Below are 18,221 nucleotides of genomic sequence, written 5' to 3' on the forward strand. Positions count from 1 at the left end.
AAAAATTTTATAAGGGGTTTTGGTGGATGAATCTTAGTCGAATCATGCTTTTTGTGGGTCGTTTTCTAGTGTAATACCACATTTTACCACAAGGGGGCAAACAAACCGGAAGCAGGAAATGTCGTCAATTGACGGGCGAAATTCAAACTCCTGTAACCAAACATCCTTAAGGTAAGTGTTTCTTCATTCATCTTTATGGCTTACGTCTGTTTCTAACAAGAAAAGGTAATTTTAAAGCATAGAGAGGAGTTAATCGTCTGTACCGAATGACATTGTAGCACTGTAACTTTACTTTATATCAACAATAATTTTCTGGTTGCGCAAACGCAAGTTAGCAGCCAGAAAACGTTAGCTGCACGGCACTGAAAAGAAGGTTAAAACCAAAATAAAAATGTTTTGAAGGTTTGTGTTGTACGTTGATGTCGGCGGTGAGGTGATAAGTGAATCTGTTTTATCTTGAGGTCGCTGGAACGAGGAGGATGCCTGTGGAGAGGACGGAACACCGCGGAGCCGCAGAGCTCCACAAATATTATGAGGTCTATGAGACTATCGGCTCAGGTGCTGTGTTAAAGTGTTTCATGTTTGTGTCGATTCGTCCCGAATGTGGGGGTTTTGAACCTTGTTTATTTTTGCAGGCGGCTTTGCTAAAGTTAAACTGGGCCGACACCTGCTGACAGGAGAAAAGGTTGCCATCAAGATCATGAATAAAAAAGATCTCGGGGTGAGGCACAAATAGACCTTTTCATTAAAACTGTCCAGACATGAATTTGGTTTTGGTACGAAAATGTTCACTTAAAAAAAAAAAAAAAAAAAAAAAAGCACAATTATTTTTACAACACACTCGTGAGGCTTCATCTCCCTCCTGATTGATGAGATACAAAGGAAATGGGAGACAATAGTAATAATGATGGTGATTGTTAGCAGGTTCACTTTTGGCACCGCGTTAAATGTGACATACACGAAACACAGTTTGACTTCGTGGTGTTCCTCCTTTGTTTGAAGGACACACACAACTTTTATTTGACACGCGTGTGTTAAATTAGCCAGGTCACGTGACGCACAATAAACCAATAGGAAAACAAAAATAAACAAATGAGAGCATTAAAAAAATTCATAATGTCAACAATGATAAATAGAAACAATAAGAAAATGTAGAATTGGAGTCCAGATAAATAAATGATGCATGAAAAAGGGGAAGAATGTTTTTGGTGTCAAGATCTGTTTAACTGTTAATCAGACCAGTCTCACTTTCAGCCAAAAAACTATGCTATGGTAACCACACTATATATTTTTTAATGGTTCATGATAAGTTTATTCTTTAAGGAATGTATTTTAATGGGCTTAGCCAGTCATTTGTTTGAAGTGGAGAGATCCTCCACATAAGTCATTGGATGTTTATTCTTCAAGTTCTATAGTTTGATCTTGCATGCAATTAATTATTCTGTTAATATTAAGGGTTTAAGTTACTAAGACAGGAAACGGTAATACTAAAAAGAGTTTTGCTGCCAGAGACAAAGAAAATGAGTGCCAACAGTAATAATGTTGTGCTGCTCTTTCAAGTTTGTTGTACAAATGTCAGCATGGCTTTTACACAAGATTTTAGCTTTTTGCAAAAAATAACAGTCAAAACTAAATTAAATATTATTATTTGTTCTGTAAAGAAATATTCAATTCATTCATCCAAAAAGCTAAATGATCATCGTTCCACTCAGGATGACTTGCCGCGTGTTAAGGTGGAGATAGAAGCCATGAAGAACCTCAGTCATCAACATGTCTGCAGACTCTACCATGTCATAGAAACTTCAACACAGATCTTCATGGTGCTTGAGGTAACTCCCCTCCAACTTTACACTCACTCTAAATGGTAGAGATTATGACATGAGTTTTTTATATAATTATCTTTTTTGTTGGGTCTTGGGTCAGTACTGCCCTGGTGGGGAGCTGTTTGATTACATCATAGCCAAGGACCGACTGTCAGAGCAAGAGACCAGGGTGTTCTTCAGACAGATTGTCTCAGCAATGGCCTACGTCCACAGCCAAGGATACGCTCATAGGGACCTTAAACCGGTACTAACTGCAATTACATACCTGGATGTGAAGTAATGCAACTAAAGCTAAATCAAGTTGTTTCTCTTCCCTGTAGGAAAATTTGCTGATTGATGAGGACCATAACTTGAAGCTCATAGACTTTGGCCTATGCGCCAAACCAAAGGTACATCATGAATCATTCTTTGTGATGAAGACAATTAGAAATTAATTTTAATTATTATTAATAATTCTATGGTATCTTGTTTTTCCTAGTGTGCAACAATAGCCACTATGTGTTGTTGTTTTTAATTTACATTTCTTGGGTTTTTTTCTTTCAGGGGGGTTTAGGTTATGAGCTAATGACATGTTGTGGGAGCCCTGCATATGCTGCTCCGGAGCTCATTCAGGGAAAAGCATATATTGGCTCAGAGGTAAGACATTTGCAAAGCTCTAACTTTAAAATGTTGGACTTTGGTTTTTGTAAGATCCATTTGACCCAGCTTGACTTGCTCTCTGTAAGAATGATTTCACAGCTCTGCTCTTTGATGTTTGTCCTGATCATATTTTCTGGTGCATAACTCATAGCAGCTGAGCTGTGAAATCCTGTCTGTTACACTTGGTGCTGACATGCTGCTGTGTGATGTCTAATGTCCAGGCTGATGTATGGAGTATGGGAGTGCTGCTGTTCGCTCTACTCTGTGGATATCTTCCCTTTGATGATGACAACTGCATGATCCTTTACAGAAAGATTATGGTATGTGATGTACAATTTCTGTTGAATATAAAGCAGTTCCAGTCTAATTTACAACAAGACTAGCCTTGCAGTTGAGACCACCTGACCCGAACCAGACGAGACCAAGTCTATAAAGAGGTTAGAGCGAGACCAGGATAAACAAACTATTAGATCATTGCTGCAGTCTTAACAAGATAGGGAAGTACAGTTGTTGCACTATTGTTCTTTCTATCCACGTTGTTGGAAGAGCAGAGAAACATACACATATTTGCACTGGAAATTGTTTTTCCCATTTGTTTTTTTATCCTCACTTTCACACCATCGGTACGTAGATACATCAAGGAGTACTTTTTAAATTTTCAAAGTAAAGCACTTGGTTACATTTGAATATATGGTGGTTATTTATTTGCTACTTAACTTTATTATTCTCAACATTTTAATTATAACCATTAGGTTAATTTGAATTAACTTTTAACCCTGAGCTTTTTATTCTTCTTTTTCCAGAGGGGTAAATATGACAACCCACAGTGGCTCTCACCAGGCAGTATCATCCTTCTCAACCAAATGATGCAGGTGTGTATTTAGTATGACTGCTTACTACTTGTTTTTATTTTTAATTTTCTGTTTTCTCTTAGCTATGGTTTTCTAGTATTTAAACTATTTTTAGAAGAAATCAAAGAACTTAAAATTATTTAGCCCTGTGGTTTTATTGAGTTACCATATAACTCATGTCTGTCATATACAGAAGTGGATTCCTTGAACTTTTTCAGTTTGTCACATTTAAGCACAAATCTCAGTATATTTTGAGATTTATGAAGCAAATAAATGCATAATAGTGATGAAAAGGAAAAAAAAGTGATTTTGAAACTTATGCCTAGAAAAATCAATCAGCAACACACGTTTTTTGTTGTTTTGCTGATTCTATGCATGAATAAAATGGTTAAATTATGTTTTCAGCGTGTAGTCAAGTACTTCAGAGTTCCCAATGACCTAATTATGAAACAGAGAAACATCTAAAAGCTGAAGGACACCAGCCCTCGAGGACTAGAGTTGGTTACATGTGCACATAACATGTATTATAATGGCTCAGTCAATCCAGTTACTTGTATAAACTGATAACAGACTCTGCTCATCAAATTTGAACTGAACTTGAGCTGTTTTGAACAGATTAATGAGGAAATGCCCATGTCAAGGCAGTATCTTACTGCAGTAAAATGTGGTTTAAGAAAGGCTTTGCTCACTGGGGCTGACTACAAACGCAAGATACACTTTTCAGATTTTTATTGAAAAAAAAAATCATAAATCATGTATATTTTTTCTTTCACTTCAGTAATTTTCTGCATAAATTCTTCCTGTCACATAAAATACAAATAAAAGGACATTAAAGTGTATGGTTATAACGTGACAAGATGTGAATAAAATGACAGATTTGACAACTTTTGAAAGGCACTGTGAATTTACTAAATGATTGTAAAATAGAGACGTGCATGTTCACATAAAACATCATGCTGCCTTTAGACCAAGGGTTTGTTTTTGCCCACTGAGGTGTTGTTTCTGCTCATGCCCTCTAGGTGGACCCCAAGCGTCGCCTGACAGTCAGACAGCTTCTGGATCACCCCTGGGTGATGAAGGACTACAACAGCCCTGTAGAGTGGCTCAGCAGACAGCCGGTACAGGCAGCCAGAAAGCAGCGAATCTCTGTTACAAACCCCTCACTCGGATTTTCATGAAGCTGACTTTAAATAAGGATACTTAATTTGGTTCAGAACGAGCAGTCTCTCACCCAACCACCGACCCACTCAGATTTAAATTTTATTTTTTTTTTGTAGGTTGCCTACATAGATGAGGACTGTATCACTGAGATGGCGGTAAACATGAAGCGATCACGAGAAAGCACCGCAGCGCTGGTGAAGGAGGTGTGTGTGTGTGTGTGTTACTAATACTTGTGCCTCCCAGCTTGTTGCCGTTTGTTTGCCTTATGATTGTGTTCTCAGCTCATATAGTTTGTGAGAGCAGACTCTCACAGCTTCCTTTAGATGTGTAGCTTAATAGATTTGACCTCCCACAGTGGAAGTACGATCAGGTCACAGCCACCTACCTGCTGCTGCTCTCCAAGAAGCAGAAGGGGAAGCCTGTTCGCCTTCGCCCTGAGGCGCGCCTCTGTGAGGACTCTCCTCTGCATCAAGGACTGCAGGTAACATGCAGGACCCGACCAGCTATGCTATTTTTAGAACATCACAAAGTTGGATATTTAGTTTAAAAAATAATAATAATAATTTTATTTACTTAATTATTCAAAATAAAAATGTAATTAAGGATTTTTTCCCCCAACTTTCAGAAAAGAGAAGCTCTTCACTTCAGTGAAGACGAAGACGCTGTCATTATCGGGTCTTTGGACTTTTACTCAGACTATATTGATGATTCTCCCTGGGTGTCAGTTCGACAGCACAAAACGCAGGCAGGCAGAGGTCGGCAAGATGAAAACAAAGATATGGTATGAGGTATCTTTAGTTTTCTTTACATGTGCAGTGGAGTAGATACACAATAACAAACCTGATGAGTAAAAGGTGGCAGAAGAGCCTTTCCGATTACCCTTCTGTAATGAAGATGTAACCACAAACCCCACTCCATTGATGAGTTTGTCATTCACATCTTCCAAGGTTTGTGAAATCACAGGTCTTGTGCGATTTCCAATCCTGCAGCTAGGGTCAGATCCTAAAACTCATTTTACCTGAGCAAAATGAGTAGGAGGAATTTTCATTGTATTTGGCTGATGAAGTCTGTCCAAATGCATTCAGTCCTTTAAATGCAAGAAAATAAATATTTTATGCATAATTCAGACAATGACACACCTGGCAGTTACTTCAGTAACCATTTTTGTTATTGCTACTATAAACTTTTTATTAAGTAGTTTAAAAAGCACAAAAATTTTCAAAATTTCAGAGTAAAGCATGGCATCAACACACACAGTAAAGATGTTGGCCCATAAAATACAGCAATAAAGCAGCAAATTGCTCGCTGGCTAATCCATGCACCGTTATTGGCCAATGCTACTTCTATTGCATAAAAGTGATTGGGCAGTGTACACAAAGACTATATGTCAGTACAGGAGCCTTTTTCAAACATTATAATCACCTTTTTAAAGTGTGTGTTTTCATTATTAATTTATTTTTTCAAAGCAAAAACAGAAAAAGTCTCCAGTGGAAATAATTTTTCTTGGTACTACAACCATGAAAAAGTGGTCTACAGTGTCAAGATGTGGAAAAGGCACATTTCTGCCACCATGAGACAACACCACAGTTCAAATATTGACTCCTTAACATGAACATGCGATCATAAAAAAAATTATGTTTGTGATTCTGAAGAAACTCACATCACCATTAGCGGAAAAGAGAGATGTGTTCACCCCGACCCCAGGAAGCGCGGTGACGCCACAACACCGTGAGAGGAAGGAGAGGGACCAGGAGAACAAGGAGAACATTGCTGAAGAGAAAGGAGTCGATGTATTTGCTCTGCCTCACCCTCGAACCCCTGCTTCCAGTAAGAAGACTCGACCCAACAAGAACGTGCTGAACACACCCAATCAGAACACAAACTGCAATGGCACCAAAGCCAGTGTGGCCACACCTAAAGGCAAGTGGCGTTTTATTGTTTGTAAACCAGCGAAAGTAATTGAGTACAGACAATACAGAACCTAAGAAAATGTATTTGTACAGTAATTGTTTGTTCAGCCTAACAAGGGGTTGAAGTAAACTCCACATTAGATTAAATTTACATTAATGAACTGCCCTCTCCACATCCCCCTCTTTCATTTATCCTATTCCCTCGGCCTCTCGCTGCTCTCATAATCGCAAGTGCCACAACCACATGCTACACATTTGCAAGTAAATTGTCTTCTGGTAATAAAATCATTTATTGGCCCTGTTTTTTATTCAAAAGCCACTCATATTTCAATAATTTAGCTGTCATTACGGCCACTGAAAAAACGGACCCACACATCCACTTATCACTGTCAACTCAAAGGTGAGGTTATTATCAGGAAGCTAATTATTTGTCACTTATCTGTAAATGAAGGGCACTAATATGAATGGAGAATCCTAATTATTTGTCACAGTGTCTCCTCTGCTCAGACGTCCAGCCTCATTAGTCCTTCAGAAAGTCAGCCAACAGCTGACTAACTTGCTGTATTTTGACCCAGCTGATGTTAAATCCTCTGTGCTCAGCTCGCCGCGACTCTGCGCTGCCTCTTGTTTTGCTGGCAGAGTATGGACATGCTGCTGGTGACATCCTTGTCCACACACACACTCGGTGGTCTGTGTATGTCTGTCCCCAGGCGTGTGCTGTGACAGGTGTAGCTGTCTCCTCCCTTTGCTTACCGTCCCACATGGGCTGTAGTGACATGTGTTCTCTTGCCACAATAAGCCCAGTGCTCCATGTTGCTCATTTTTAAGCTTTGTTATCAAATTCAAAGTCAGAGACACATTGGTTTTTACCGTAAGCGTAAAGGTTTTTCACCTGAACATTTTCACATGTAATGCAATACTTAAATGTCATTATTTCAGTGTTTGATAATTTTATCTACAGTTTTCTTAAAAGTTTGCACTGGGTGAAAGAGTAAAAAATGTAAACTCACAACTTCATTTTATGATCTGGCACAAATTATTAATTTGGAATTGCGCAAAGAAGAAAATTAGGTGTTTGGTCAATTGTTTTTAAAATCCTGTTTATTTTCTCTTAAATGGTGCCATAGTGGTAAGAAAAATGCAACTACCTTCAGTTACATCTTTGAACAACTGACTTTTTGTTGTAACTTTAGCTGTTTTAACTAGAATATTACTTTTTATTTTGTTTAGTTGTTTTTCATGCCGATTACATATGATCAGTCATCAACATGAAAAAACAAAGCGTAGTTTACTCTTTCAAGAACAGCTGAGAATGCTTTTCTAAGACAATGCTTTATTGTTCTGAGAAAATTGCTTAGTCTTTTGGAAAATTCACATTACATCACAAAAATTGGTAAATAATTCCCCAAAGCAACAAAGAAGGATGATTCCCTTAGTGGCTAATGCACTCTGCAGGAGGTCCTGCAATTTAATGACCTGGTACAGTTGTTTCTGTTAGCTAACCTCCCTGTTATCTATTGAAGATTTTTTCCTGGGTTTATTACAGATACGTTTGGCTTCTAGTTTACAGGCATACGCAATAGTCTAAAATTAGTTGGGGGGGGGGGGGGGGGGGGGGGGGTTCTCCACACGTAAATTACTTTAGTTTATAAAATAACTGACCATGCTGGTGGATAGCTTGCCTTTGTAAATTTATTTACCTGTCTTGCCGTATTTTCTTTGACTGTCAATAGGTTGTGAGATTGCATCCAAGGAGCAGAACAAGAACAGGGCTACTGAGAATGATTCTGCAAACCTGGAAGTATTGGCGTTCAGTCCAGAGCGAAGGTGAGTTCATCACACAATAACTGTAGCTTAAAAAAACAGACTCACACAGGTAGAGGGTCAGTGTTAAGTGATCCCATGGTTGCTGCCCAGGTCCAGGTCTTTGGACATGGCTGCTTCAGGAGACAGTGGGAAGAAAAAGCGAGGAGGGAAGGTGTTTGGCTCCTTGGAAAGGGGCCTAGACAAGGTTATCACAATGCTCACCCCAAGCAAAAGACGAGCTCTGCGAGACACGCCAAGGAAGATTAAGGTACGCAAAACAATAACAGTACGGGTATACAGAAGTGGCAGAGCTCTGTAGAAAGTTGCATCAACATTCAGATGGGAAATTTAAATTTCCATTACTTTTATTTTCTTCAAGGCTCAATATAACGTCACCCTAACTAGTCAGACCAATCCCGATCAGGTGTTAAACCAGATCCTCTCCATCCTGCCAGAGAAAAATGTCGACTTCACACAGAAGGGGTAAGAAGATGCATTTTCTGTCTGTCTTTTTTTTTTTGCTGCTCCTCTTTAAACTGATTCTTCTGTTTCTACACTGATGTTTTCTCTGCTTGTTCTTCAGATATGCCCTGAAGTGTCAGACCTGGGATGATTATGGAAAGGTAGCCATGGCGTTTGAGCTGGAAGTGTGCCTACTGCAGAGGCCGGAGGTCGTTGGCGTGCGGCGGCAGAGGCTGAAGGGAGACGCGTGGGTTTACAAGCATCTGGTGGAGGACATCCTGTCTACATCCAGCATCTAAGCAGTGTTTTAGCTGTATTGATGTCTGTTAGTGACACAAAAGACCCCTTTTTTTTTGTCTGTTGAAAAATTAGAAATAATTGATCAATGTTGGATATCTTAATTCAAAGATGTGCACATTAATATCTGTAGGTCAGCCATGTAAGGATTGTGTAATACATTAGTTTATGTAGAACATTTTAATCCATGCTTTCTAATAATTAAGATTAAAGTTATTTCTTTTAATTGTCTTGATGTATGAAATACAGCAGAACTTTGGTTTCCATTCCTCGATGGTCAACACTTCAGTAAACGAGCATTATTAATTTACCATCATTAATTTACATGCGTTTACAGTTGTCTCTCTCTGTTTTGCAGTGTTATAAATGTCTTGTTTTATTTCTGTGTTTGTCTTTCATTGTCACTGTCATTTTTATTGTTAAAGAAGCTAAATAAATACACTTCCTTTACTGAGATAAACGACTGAGATCATTAGTCTGTCCCCTTGGGTTTTTCTGTACCATTTGTTGTTTAGAAGTCAGGGGATCAGTGGTTTCTGTATGGTGGTATTCTGCTCATTCATTTTTTGTGTAACAAGTAATATCTGAAGTCCTCCATTTTTGTTCAAGTCCCCCCAACTTGTCTTTGTGCTTTTAGTTATTCTAATTAATATTTTTAACACTTTGCTGTGCTACATCAGTAAATCATTGGTGCATGTGGTTACTGGAGTACAGTAATTGGGTCAGATGTTTGGGGGAATAACAAAGAGCTGTGAATGTATTTTAATCAATACCTAATCACAAACATCTTATGTATTCATGATGATACAGAAAATAAGGTGTTCAAAAAATATTTAAAGCAGCGTTTCCCAATTCCGGTCCTCAGGCCTCCCTGCCCTGCATGTTTTAGGTGTTTCCCTTCTGCTACACATCTGGATTGAATATATGGGTGATCAACAGGTTTCTGCAGCACTTGATGGTCATGCAATCATTTGAATCAGCTGCTCTGGAATAGAGGCACATCTAAAACATGCAGAGCAGGGAGACCTGAGGACCGGAATTGGGAAACGCTGATTTAAAGCATCAGTTTTATTTTTCAAAATAAGAATTTCATGACTATTTTTATGTATTAGACTTTAAAAAGTTTAATTGACTCCAAAGAAAGTGATTCAATACAGTGGAAATGTAAACCTCCCTCCCCGGTTTTTGAAGGGAAAGTGCCATGCAGTCGTGACAGTGATGCAGGTGATCAGTATTCATTTGTGGCAGGTTCTCCTTGAAGTATCAGCAGGGTGCAGAAGGGTAATTGTGAGTTCAAATGCTAATAAGGAGAGAAAAATTAACCTTAATGAGAGACTGGCGGGTGTGAGGTGAAGGTTTCCAACAATTCTGGCCTGAGTTTGAGTTTTAGTTTATGCAGTGTTGAGCTTTCTTTCTTGGAAATCTTGTAAGAGGGTGGAATGAAATGAGTCCTATTCTAGTACCTCCCCTTAAACAGGTGGTGCTCACAATCCCAAACTCTGAGTGCAGAACAAAAGAACCTGTGTCCCTCAGAAAGAGGATTAGTTGAATAAATGCAGACTATAGAGCAGTGTTGTGGGAGTCAACGTAGAAGTATCCACATTTTTGCAGCAGTGTTGGGTGAGTAGTTTATATAAATTTCATCTAATTTTAAACTGAAGTCCATGATACTGTCACATGTGTTAAAGCTGGAGGAGATTAATTCAGCTTTGTGTTTGACTTTTTGTTTGCTCTTTTACAGGTTTGCACCTCTGACGACTTCTATGCAAAATGAGGCTTTTTCTGGGAGTTTGTCTCATTATTCTCTTCCTGTGTAAGTTCATGAATATTTTCGTTCAAAAGTAGGACAATTTGTTTGCTATTTCTACTTCCTGACTGTGGTTCTTCACATTGCTGATTTTTGCAGGGCTACAGTCGGCTCAGAAGTCCAGCAACAGCAGAAATGTTTGTGAGGTAGGTTAAAGTTTCTCTTTAAAGACTTGAGATAAATGAAGGATGAGATTATGGAAAATCAAAAGACTTTATCTCACAAAATTAAGTTTTTATTTTAATCTCCCTGTAATCTCCTGGTGGTGTTTGACATTTAAAAGCAGGGTAGCTGCATATTTATGTAAAGTTTGATGTTGAATGAATTAAATGTTACATTATGATTTTCATAATACTCTGCAGAGGTGTGTTGTGCTTATTAGAACACACCCTGGAAAATGGGGGGGGGGAAACTAAACTTTTTTTTTTTTTGGTGAAACAAGTTACACAAAGAGTTTTTAAATAGTCAAAACTAGTATTGATAGGATTTTATTTTGTCTAAGCACTAAATCCAAATTTCAGTGACTACTATAGTCTAAAAATTGGTTTCTACTTCGGGGCACAGGTTTAAAAAATTAGGTGAGGTCTCAGCCAATCAAGAGCTTCATCACTTGCATCTGTTCTTGTAATTGGACATCCTCAGAGACCCGACTGTAGATGGTGACGTTTCATTGCATGTTTGAAATGTAGTTCAATAATTTTCAAAAAAGCTCAGAAGAGATCATTGCCTTGTGCAGTCATGGAAAAAGGTGGCAAAGGCCTTGACCATTACTTGAGATCCAATCTCAATATACTTGTGATCCATAGGTCACAAGTATGGGAGGAAAAAGAGACAGTAGCTACACCAACTGGTGGCAGAATAAGGTAGTTATAAACCACAGATGTTGGTAATTTGCTGCTCTAATCTCACCCCTCTAACTTTTTCCTCCACTTTCTTTTTGTTTAATGAACTCTCATACCACACAACTTGCATTCACATTCAGGTATATCCTGTCTGGAATTGAAAACGGGTATCTGAAGAGCAAAAAAATATTTTTGGAAGACCTTCAAAAAAAGTATCTGTCTTTGAATCAGACTAAAACTTTCAGGCTGTACTCTAAAAGAATTGCAGACACAATCCTACTTTTCCTCTATACATGAATATTAATTTCTTATCAAAACCCGTTGTCATATCTGCTTGTTGCACTTTTTTTCTTGCAGGCAACATCCATGAGCGAGGCAGTGGTGTCTTTCCTGTTATCGCCTCTGTCTCTGTATTCCTGGATGGCCTCTACGCTGCTCAGGTTCGTCGTCTCCTTACCAGCTCTCGTGTTCAGTGCTCTTCATCACTCCCTGCTGCTGCTCCTGGCTGGACCTTGGTGTGTTGCCACAATCTGCACCTCCTTTCTGCTTACATGCCTCCATGTTGGCCTGTACCTACTTCACATGGCACTGGTTGTAGGTGCAATGGCCTTTTTGACTCTAAATCGGCACAAAAATCCTGACAGAAGTGATATTGATGAGTCAAAGGAAAATGACATAAAGGCGTGGATCCAACAGAAGAGACTTGAAGGCCGTCTGAGAAGAAGTGGCTGCGGAATTGCTCAGCAGGGCTGATTTCTGTGATGAAAATCATGCTGCAGTGGATTTGTTTGAGAGGAAAAACAACACTTCAGTTGCTTTGAACCTTGCTTCACCTTCATTTACTTAATGAATGGGAAACCGGTAAACATTTTTAACATGTTTTCTATGGTTAAATTGGCTTTGAGACATTTCATAAAGAAGGAAAAATAAAGAAAACTAGAATGAGTCCTTGTGATCTAAATGAGGGTGAAAATATATATACCAGTTGCTGCTGTAACAAATGCCCACCCTTTGTCCACTTATCCATCCCTCTCATTTTCTCTCTCGTCATCCTTAAATGTGGCCTCCCAATTATCTGCGGATTGTTGTGCAGTTTGCCCACCTCCCCCCCTCCCCCCGAGATGTTATCATTAGGCATGTCTGTCAAATGGAGATGAGAAGATAAAGGAAGAAGAGGGAGGAAAACGACTACATCTTGAGCATTCACTGTCAGTGCTTTTTAATGTTTGCGTGTTTACATGGTGGAGTCCAGCAATGCAGGACGTGCAAACCAGAGTCCTGAAAAACACTAATAAAGGGAGTTAACAGGGAGGGAAACTACATGTGGTGGAGGCCCTGAGCCGAGGCACTGGGTGCTTGCCCAACCGCTAAACAGCAGACCATCTGGGGCTCTCGGGGCAGCAATGAAGGGAAGTTCAACTATTTAATGTAAGCTGTTGGAATTACTGGTAAACATGTAGGCACTGAAAATAAAAGGAAGTTTGTGGTTTGAGGTATGAGCGCGTCTGAGTGAGACAGAAAGACAGGGGCGAAATGAGGCTGGATCATAGAGATTTATTACATGGCCGTGGCGTCCTAATTAGCATAAAGACTGGCCTGGCCTACTCAAGCAGAGAATTAAAAACCCTAATTGTGCTGTCAGCCTCCCTCTGTCTTTGCCACTGTTGGCTCTACTTCATTTCACTCAGATTTGTTTCCTCCCACTCCAGCCGCCGTCTCCTCTTCTGCCTCTCTGTGCATCCATGCCATTTAATTGTTGGTGATAAACGGGGAGCAGGGTGTTTGTAATTGTCTCACAGATGAGAAATTGAGAAAGCGGATTGTCTGGAGGAACAAGAGAATGAGTGGTCTTTTCTTCTGGAAGAGGATGTAGGGGAGAGTATTCATCAAATGTTTGTGTGAGATGGATCGGGGTGTTCTGTTTTGGTCCCGGCTGTGCAAGAGTTGGACTGTTTTCCAAAACCCCATGACATGTAGATTGAAAAGTTTGTTTTAAACTACTAAGGTCCTTTCTTGCATACACCTAAAACCAGATATTTTCATACTCATATATTTTATGTAGCCTACTTTTAAATGGACCAGAAGTTACTTGACAGTTGATCCAAAAGCTATTTCATGAAAAGGTGTGGTCAGTTCCTTTATTTCAAATTCAGTCTTGATTCAAAATGTGCTGTTGAAACAAATTTGGTCAAAGGTCCTCAACATGAAAAACATATATGGCTTTAGGCTGTGAAAACAGAAGAAATAATGGGAGAAAATGTAAGAATCCTGGTGGTGCAATCTGTTTGAAATGTTCTGAGAAAAAAATGCACTTGTGAACTCAGCAGTGCAAAAACAAAAATGCCTGGTTGTTGAGTGATGTATAACCACAGGTCCATGGGGAAGACAAACCATGTCCCAACATCCAGTCAAGAGAATAAAACTCTTCAAGAGACCAGGGCGTAAATAAAGTATGTCTTGAAGAGGAAATGTCATGAAAAAAATGCACAAGTTTCACTGCAAGAAGCCTCGGGTGCCAAGAACAGAGTCTAGATGGGACTTTGCTAAAAAGAAAAAAATAGGAGGTGCAGGTCTGAAGGTTTTAAAGTTGGGATTTCTATGTGGAATTAAAATAATCAACAAGAGATTGCAGGGAAAGGTCAAATAGGTCAACTTCCAAAGCATCTGTAAATCATGGCAGAGACAATGTGGTGGTTTAGAAGTGTGGCAACCACTGGAACAGGGTTACTGGTGTTTAATCATCCCACTAAAACATTGTGTTTGATATCTACAGGCTAGCTATAATCTCCAATTAACTTAAATTTGTCATTAAACTTTTCAGAGGTTTGTGGAAGGAAACCCAAAACGTTTGACCCAAGCCAGAAAGTTTAAAACACAATTATCCTTAAAGCTGCACTTTTACTAACATGTTTTTATTTCTTCATATTTGTCAAAACTGTTGTGACAGCATAAAATGAGACGACACATAATCTGTGAAAAGATGGAGCTCCTCCCTGAGCTACTATTGCCATCTGAAGAAATGTACTTCTCCCATTTGAAAGCAGCCAATCAGATCCAGAAGAAGCATCTTAGTGCTGCCAATCAATATGAAACTGTTTATGGCTACTTTAACTAGTCTTAGCATTCTTTGGATTCTCTCCTGGCTCTGATTGGTTGTTCCTGGTTGGTGTATTTCTGCTGTTAGTACTATGGCCACTAGGAGAAGGCAGAGGAGCATAAATTTATTTCGCAGATTGTCATGTTACATGTTGTCACATGTAACATTATGTCACAACATAATGTTAATTTAAAAATTATGTAAAATAAACTATTTTAAATAAAATAATCAATAGCTATAATTAAGTTGCGAAAAGAAAATACACGTGTGTATTTGTGCATATTGTGTACTATGGTTACAATCAGTGTTGTATAAAGTACTGAAATCTCAGAGTCAAGTAAAAATATAAGTACCTCTCCAAAATATGACTTTCGTAAAAGTCCAAGTCACTGACTGAAATGTTACTTGAGTAAAAGTCTTAAAGTATCTGAAACTTCTTGTACTTAAGTATGGAAATTACTGTAAAAATGGATGTACTCAAGTAATGTAATGAAAAGTACAAGTAAAAAGTAAAACAAAGCAAATGCAGTTTGAATGACATTTTTTATATTTTGGTAAACTTGTCAAATACACTTAAAATAATGTACCCAACCAAGTGCAGGCAAAATTAAACCTGCTAATAGATATACCTGCAGGCATCATTTAGTTAAGAAAATTAGGTGCTTTACCTATAGCACAAGGTTAACTTAACCTGCTTTACAACTGAACCAGCTTCTTAGTATACCCTCCAGGACAGAAAATACAAAGTTTTTGTAAGCCTTAAGTTTTCCCTTCAAGTAAGGTCAGTGCTGAAAATGAGAAAAATAAATAGTACAGAAAATGCGGCCAACATGAAGAAAAAGAGCTGTTATGATTACTCTACTTCACAAATCAGTGAACTGAATCAACTTGCATGCCTTTCCTATATTCGTTAAATTTAGTCTAAATTGCTATCGCTATGGCTTCTGTCCCCCCTTGAACAGAGGAGTCTAGGTAGCCTGATACAGTCAACATTAGGCCTAAGCTAAATACACCATGTGTGGAACTGAAACAATGCCAAACAAAGTTCATTTATGGTCAACGTTTCACAATACAGTAGTGCCTAGTCTCTCAAATGATAGAACATGTGTAGCTGAACACAAAGTATAAAACACATTTTTAAATTGGACCACTTTATTGCACAGTTCTGTTAAACTTGATATTCAATAAAAAAAAAAGACGAAAATGCTGACATTTCCACAGCACAATACAAAGAACCATAACAGCAGATTTTTTCCTCTTTTCTCTGACCTGTCAAAACAATATATTGTCAATATAATTTCCCAACGTAGATGTCTTCAAATACACCAACCATCCTTACATGATACTAGACCCGGCTCATCATCATGATGGGACAGAGAGACTCTGTTCCCTGTGTTCAGGTCCGGAATCTGCTTTCTGTTCCGGAGCCCCGCTCACTATCCACCGGCTTCCTGAGCTAACACGGTGCACATTATTTGTGGAGGCATTTGAAGGACCGGATTTATGGTAAATAATCACCAATTTAACCCGGAGTACACATGCTAACACGAAGTTAGCTAAAGTCAACTATCTTACAGCAAAAGAAAAGTGCCACCTACCGATCTTTGTGAAGCTTCAAATGCCGGACAAAGTTGGACGTCGTGGCATCTCCATCCGATATTCTCTTCTTGCATGTTTTACAAATTGCAGTTCGTTTTTTAGTCGAAAGTTCATAACCTACGTAGCCAAAAGAAATTACTCGCGGAAGCATATTCGAGCGGTTATTTCGTATTTCGTTCCCTGAGCTCTGTAGCTTTGCCGCGGTTTTTTAAACGTCCAAATCCTGTTAATTTGATTGGTTGTGCTGCAGCTACGTACACATACATACATAAGGAGAGAGGAAAACCATAGTGACGTCTGCGCATATTGATACGGAATGAGTGAAATTAATTAATGACGCCACTTTATGAATAATGTGTTTTAAATTTTAAGACTTTGAGTAAAAAATATCAAGTCTTTTCAAGTAAACAGCTTCAAGTCCCAAGTCAATGGCATGAAAGTCAAAGTCAAGTCCGAGTCTTTGAGCATTTTTTCAAGTCAAGTCTCAAGTCGTGATTTTAACGACTCGAGTCTGACTCGAGTCCAAGTCATGTGACTCGAGTCCCCACCTCTGCTATACAACACTGGTTACAATGTGGTAGTAGCTCATCACCATCAGTGCGTAAATGGGTTATTGACCATTTACCATGAGATTCAAACACATTCTTGAAAACGGTGCCAAAGTCATCCACTGCCTTGAGGACACGAAGCACTGTGCACTGTTAAAAAAAAAAAAAATATCTGTAAAAACACATAGTAAGGAGCCCTCCAGGGGGAACGCAAAGCAATAAAAAATTCCCGTGTATCCTGGAGGGCTCCGTACAGTAGAAATTTGAAGGAATTTTCCTCTTTTTTTTTAAACAGGTATTTGTATTGTATTTTAAATTTTACGCATTGCATCATGGGAACAAGAAACTTTGCGAAGCGCGAAAACTGGTCAGAGGACATTTCAAGCTCTGGCTAACCGGACCCCAGAACATCTATCTTTTGGTCTCCGGTTGGATTAAGAGTTGGAATAATCTTTCTGGCACCTCCGTGGTAATGTAGAATAGATCAGAACACATTTTCTGTGTACAATGTTTTGAAATATTTGTAGTTAGTTGACGTTTGACTTTGTGAGACACGCGGCACAGTATGTAATGGCAAACTATTACAAACTATGACAAAAAGTTATATATTATTTTAAAATTATGTTTGATGTGCTTGTGGATTATAAAAGTAAAACGCGGTGACCGCTGTATCATTACTGATTTATTTTACCGAACTTAAAGTACCATACGTTTATGCCGTTATCTCATGATGAGTTCCACTTGCTACCTAGATTTCAGTTCTCCATCTTTAAAAGAATATTTGCCACATAGCTCCCTGAAATACAGGTATGTATGACCGTTAACTTTTTCTTTTTCGAGTTTTTCTTGACCTACTTTCCCGCTCTGTAAGGGTTATGTGATCAGTTTTTATTTTTTTTTTTCCAAATCAAATCAAACTGAAATGGGCGCGTGAAAGCTAACCGTTCATGGCGTCATGCTGCTGGTAATTGTGCTTTTTTTTTTTTTTTTTTCCTGCGGTTGTCTTATTTGCTAAACATGATTTGATGTCCCGTTAGCATGAATGCAGGTGGTCATTTAGCTTCGGCAAATATAGTTTCCATGTCCAGATCATAACTGTCAAGCTTTGGGTTTGAGAATACCCGAAATGTCGCTAGGAGTTGGGGGAGAGGGAGGTCGAGGCGGAGGGTAGAACGAACGAACGAACGAACGCGCGGGGAGAGAGGCAGCCATTAGTTAGACTAGAGGACACGCGAACGTGATAGGGGAAGAGAGTGCGACCGTTAGACTAGGCTAAGTATTCGGAATTTAATTGCCAGTCTTTTTTTTTTTGATGAAATTCAGGAATATGTTGAAAAAATTAATCTGGGTTTTAAAAACCTTATGGAAGATGGCTTAAG

At 38.8% G+C, this 18,221-nt stretch overlaps 1 protein-coding gene across 2 annotated transcripts; it reads left to right on the forward strand.

Moving 5' to 3' along the window:
- Positions 1-107: 107 nt before the first annotated feature.
- On the forward strand, positions 108-9,371 carry melk (maternal embryonic leucine zipper kinase). Of its 2 annotated transcripts, XM_014470998.2 has the most exons (18): positions 108-171; positions 462-558; positions 636-721; positions 1,713-1,829; positions 1,924-2,067; positions 2,144-2,212; positions 2,367-2,459; positions 2,684-2,782; positions 3,266-3,334; positions 4,333-4,431; positions 4,591-4,677; positions 4,830-4,955; positions 5,100-5,255; positions 6,127-6,394; positions 8,118-8,211; positions 8,302-8,458; positions 8,570-8,673; positions 8,774-9,371. In XM_014470998.2, exons 2-18 carry the CDS (start codon positions 480-482, stop codon positions 8,949-8,951), a joined length of 2,025 nt encoding a protein of 674 aa, XP_014326484.1. In that variant the 5' UTR covers positions 108-171; positions 462-479; the 3' UTR covers positions 8,952-9,371. The 2 variants fall into 2 exon arrangements, with proteins under 2 accessions (XP_014326484.1, XP_023189101.1); XM_023333333.1 differs by lacking the exon at positions 108-171 and having other exon boundaries at positions 473-536.
- The last annotated feature ends 8,850 nt before the right edge of the window (positions 9,372-18,221 follow it).

The sequence above is a fragment of the Xiphophorus maculatus genome, chromosome 5 (assembly GCF_002775205.1).
Source record: "Xiphophorus maculatus strain JP 163 A chromosome 5, X_maculatus-5.0-male, whole genome shotgun sequence".
Classification (NCBI taxonomy): domain Eukaryota; kingdom Metazoa; phylum Chordata; class Actinopteri; order Cyprinodontiformes; family Poeciliidae; genus Xiphophorus; species Xiphophorus maculatus.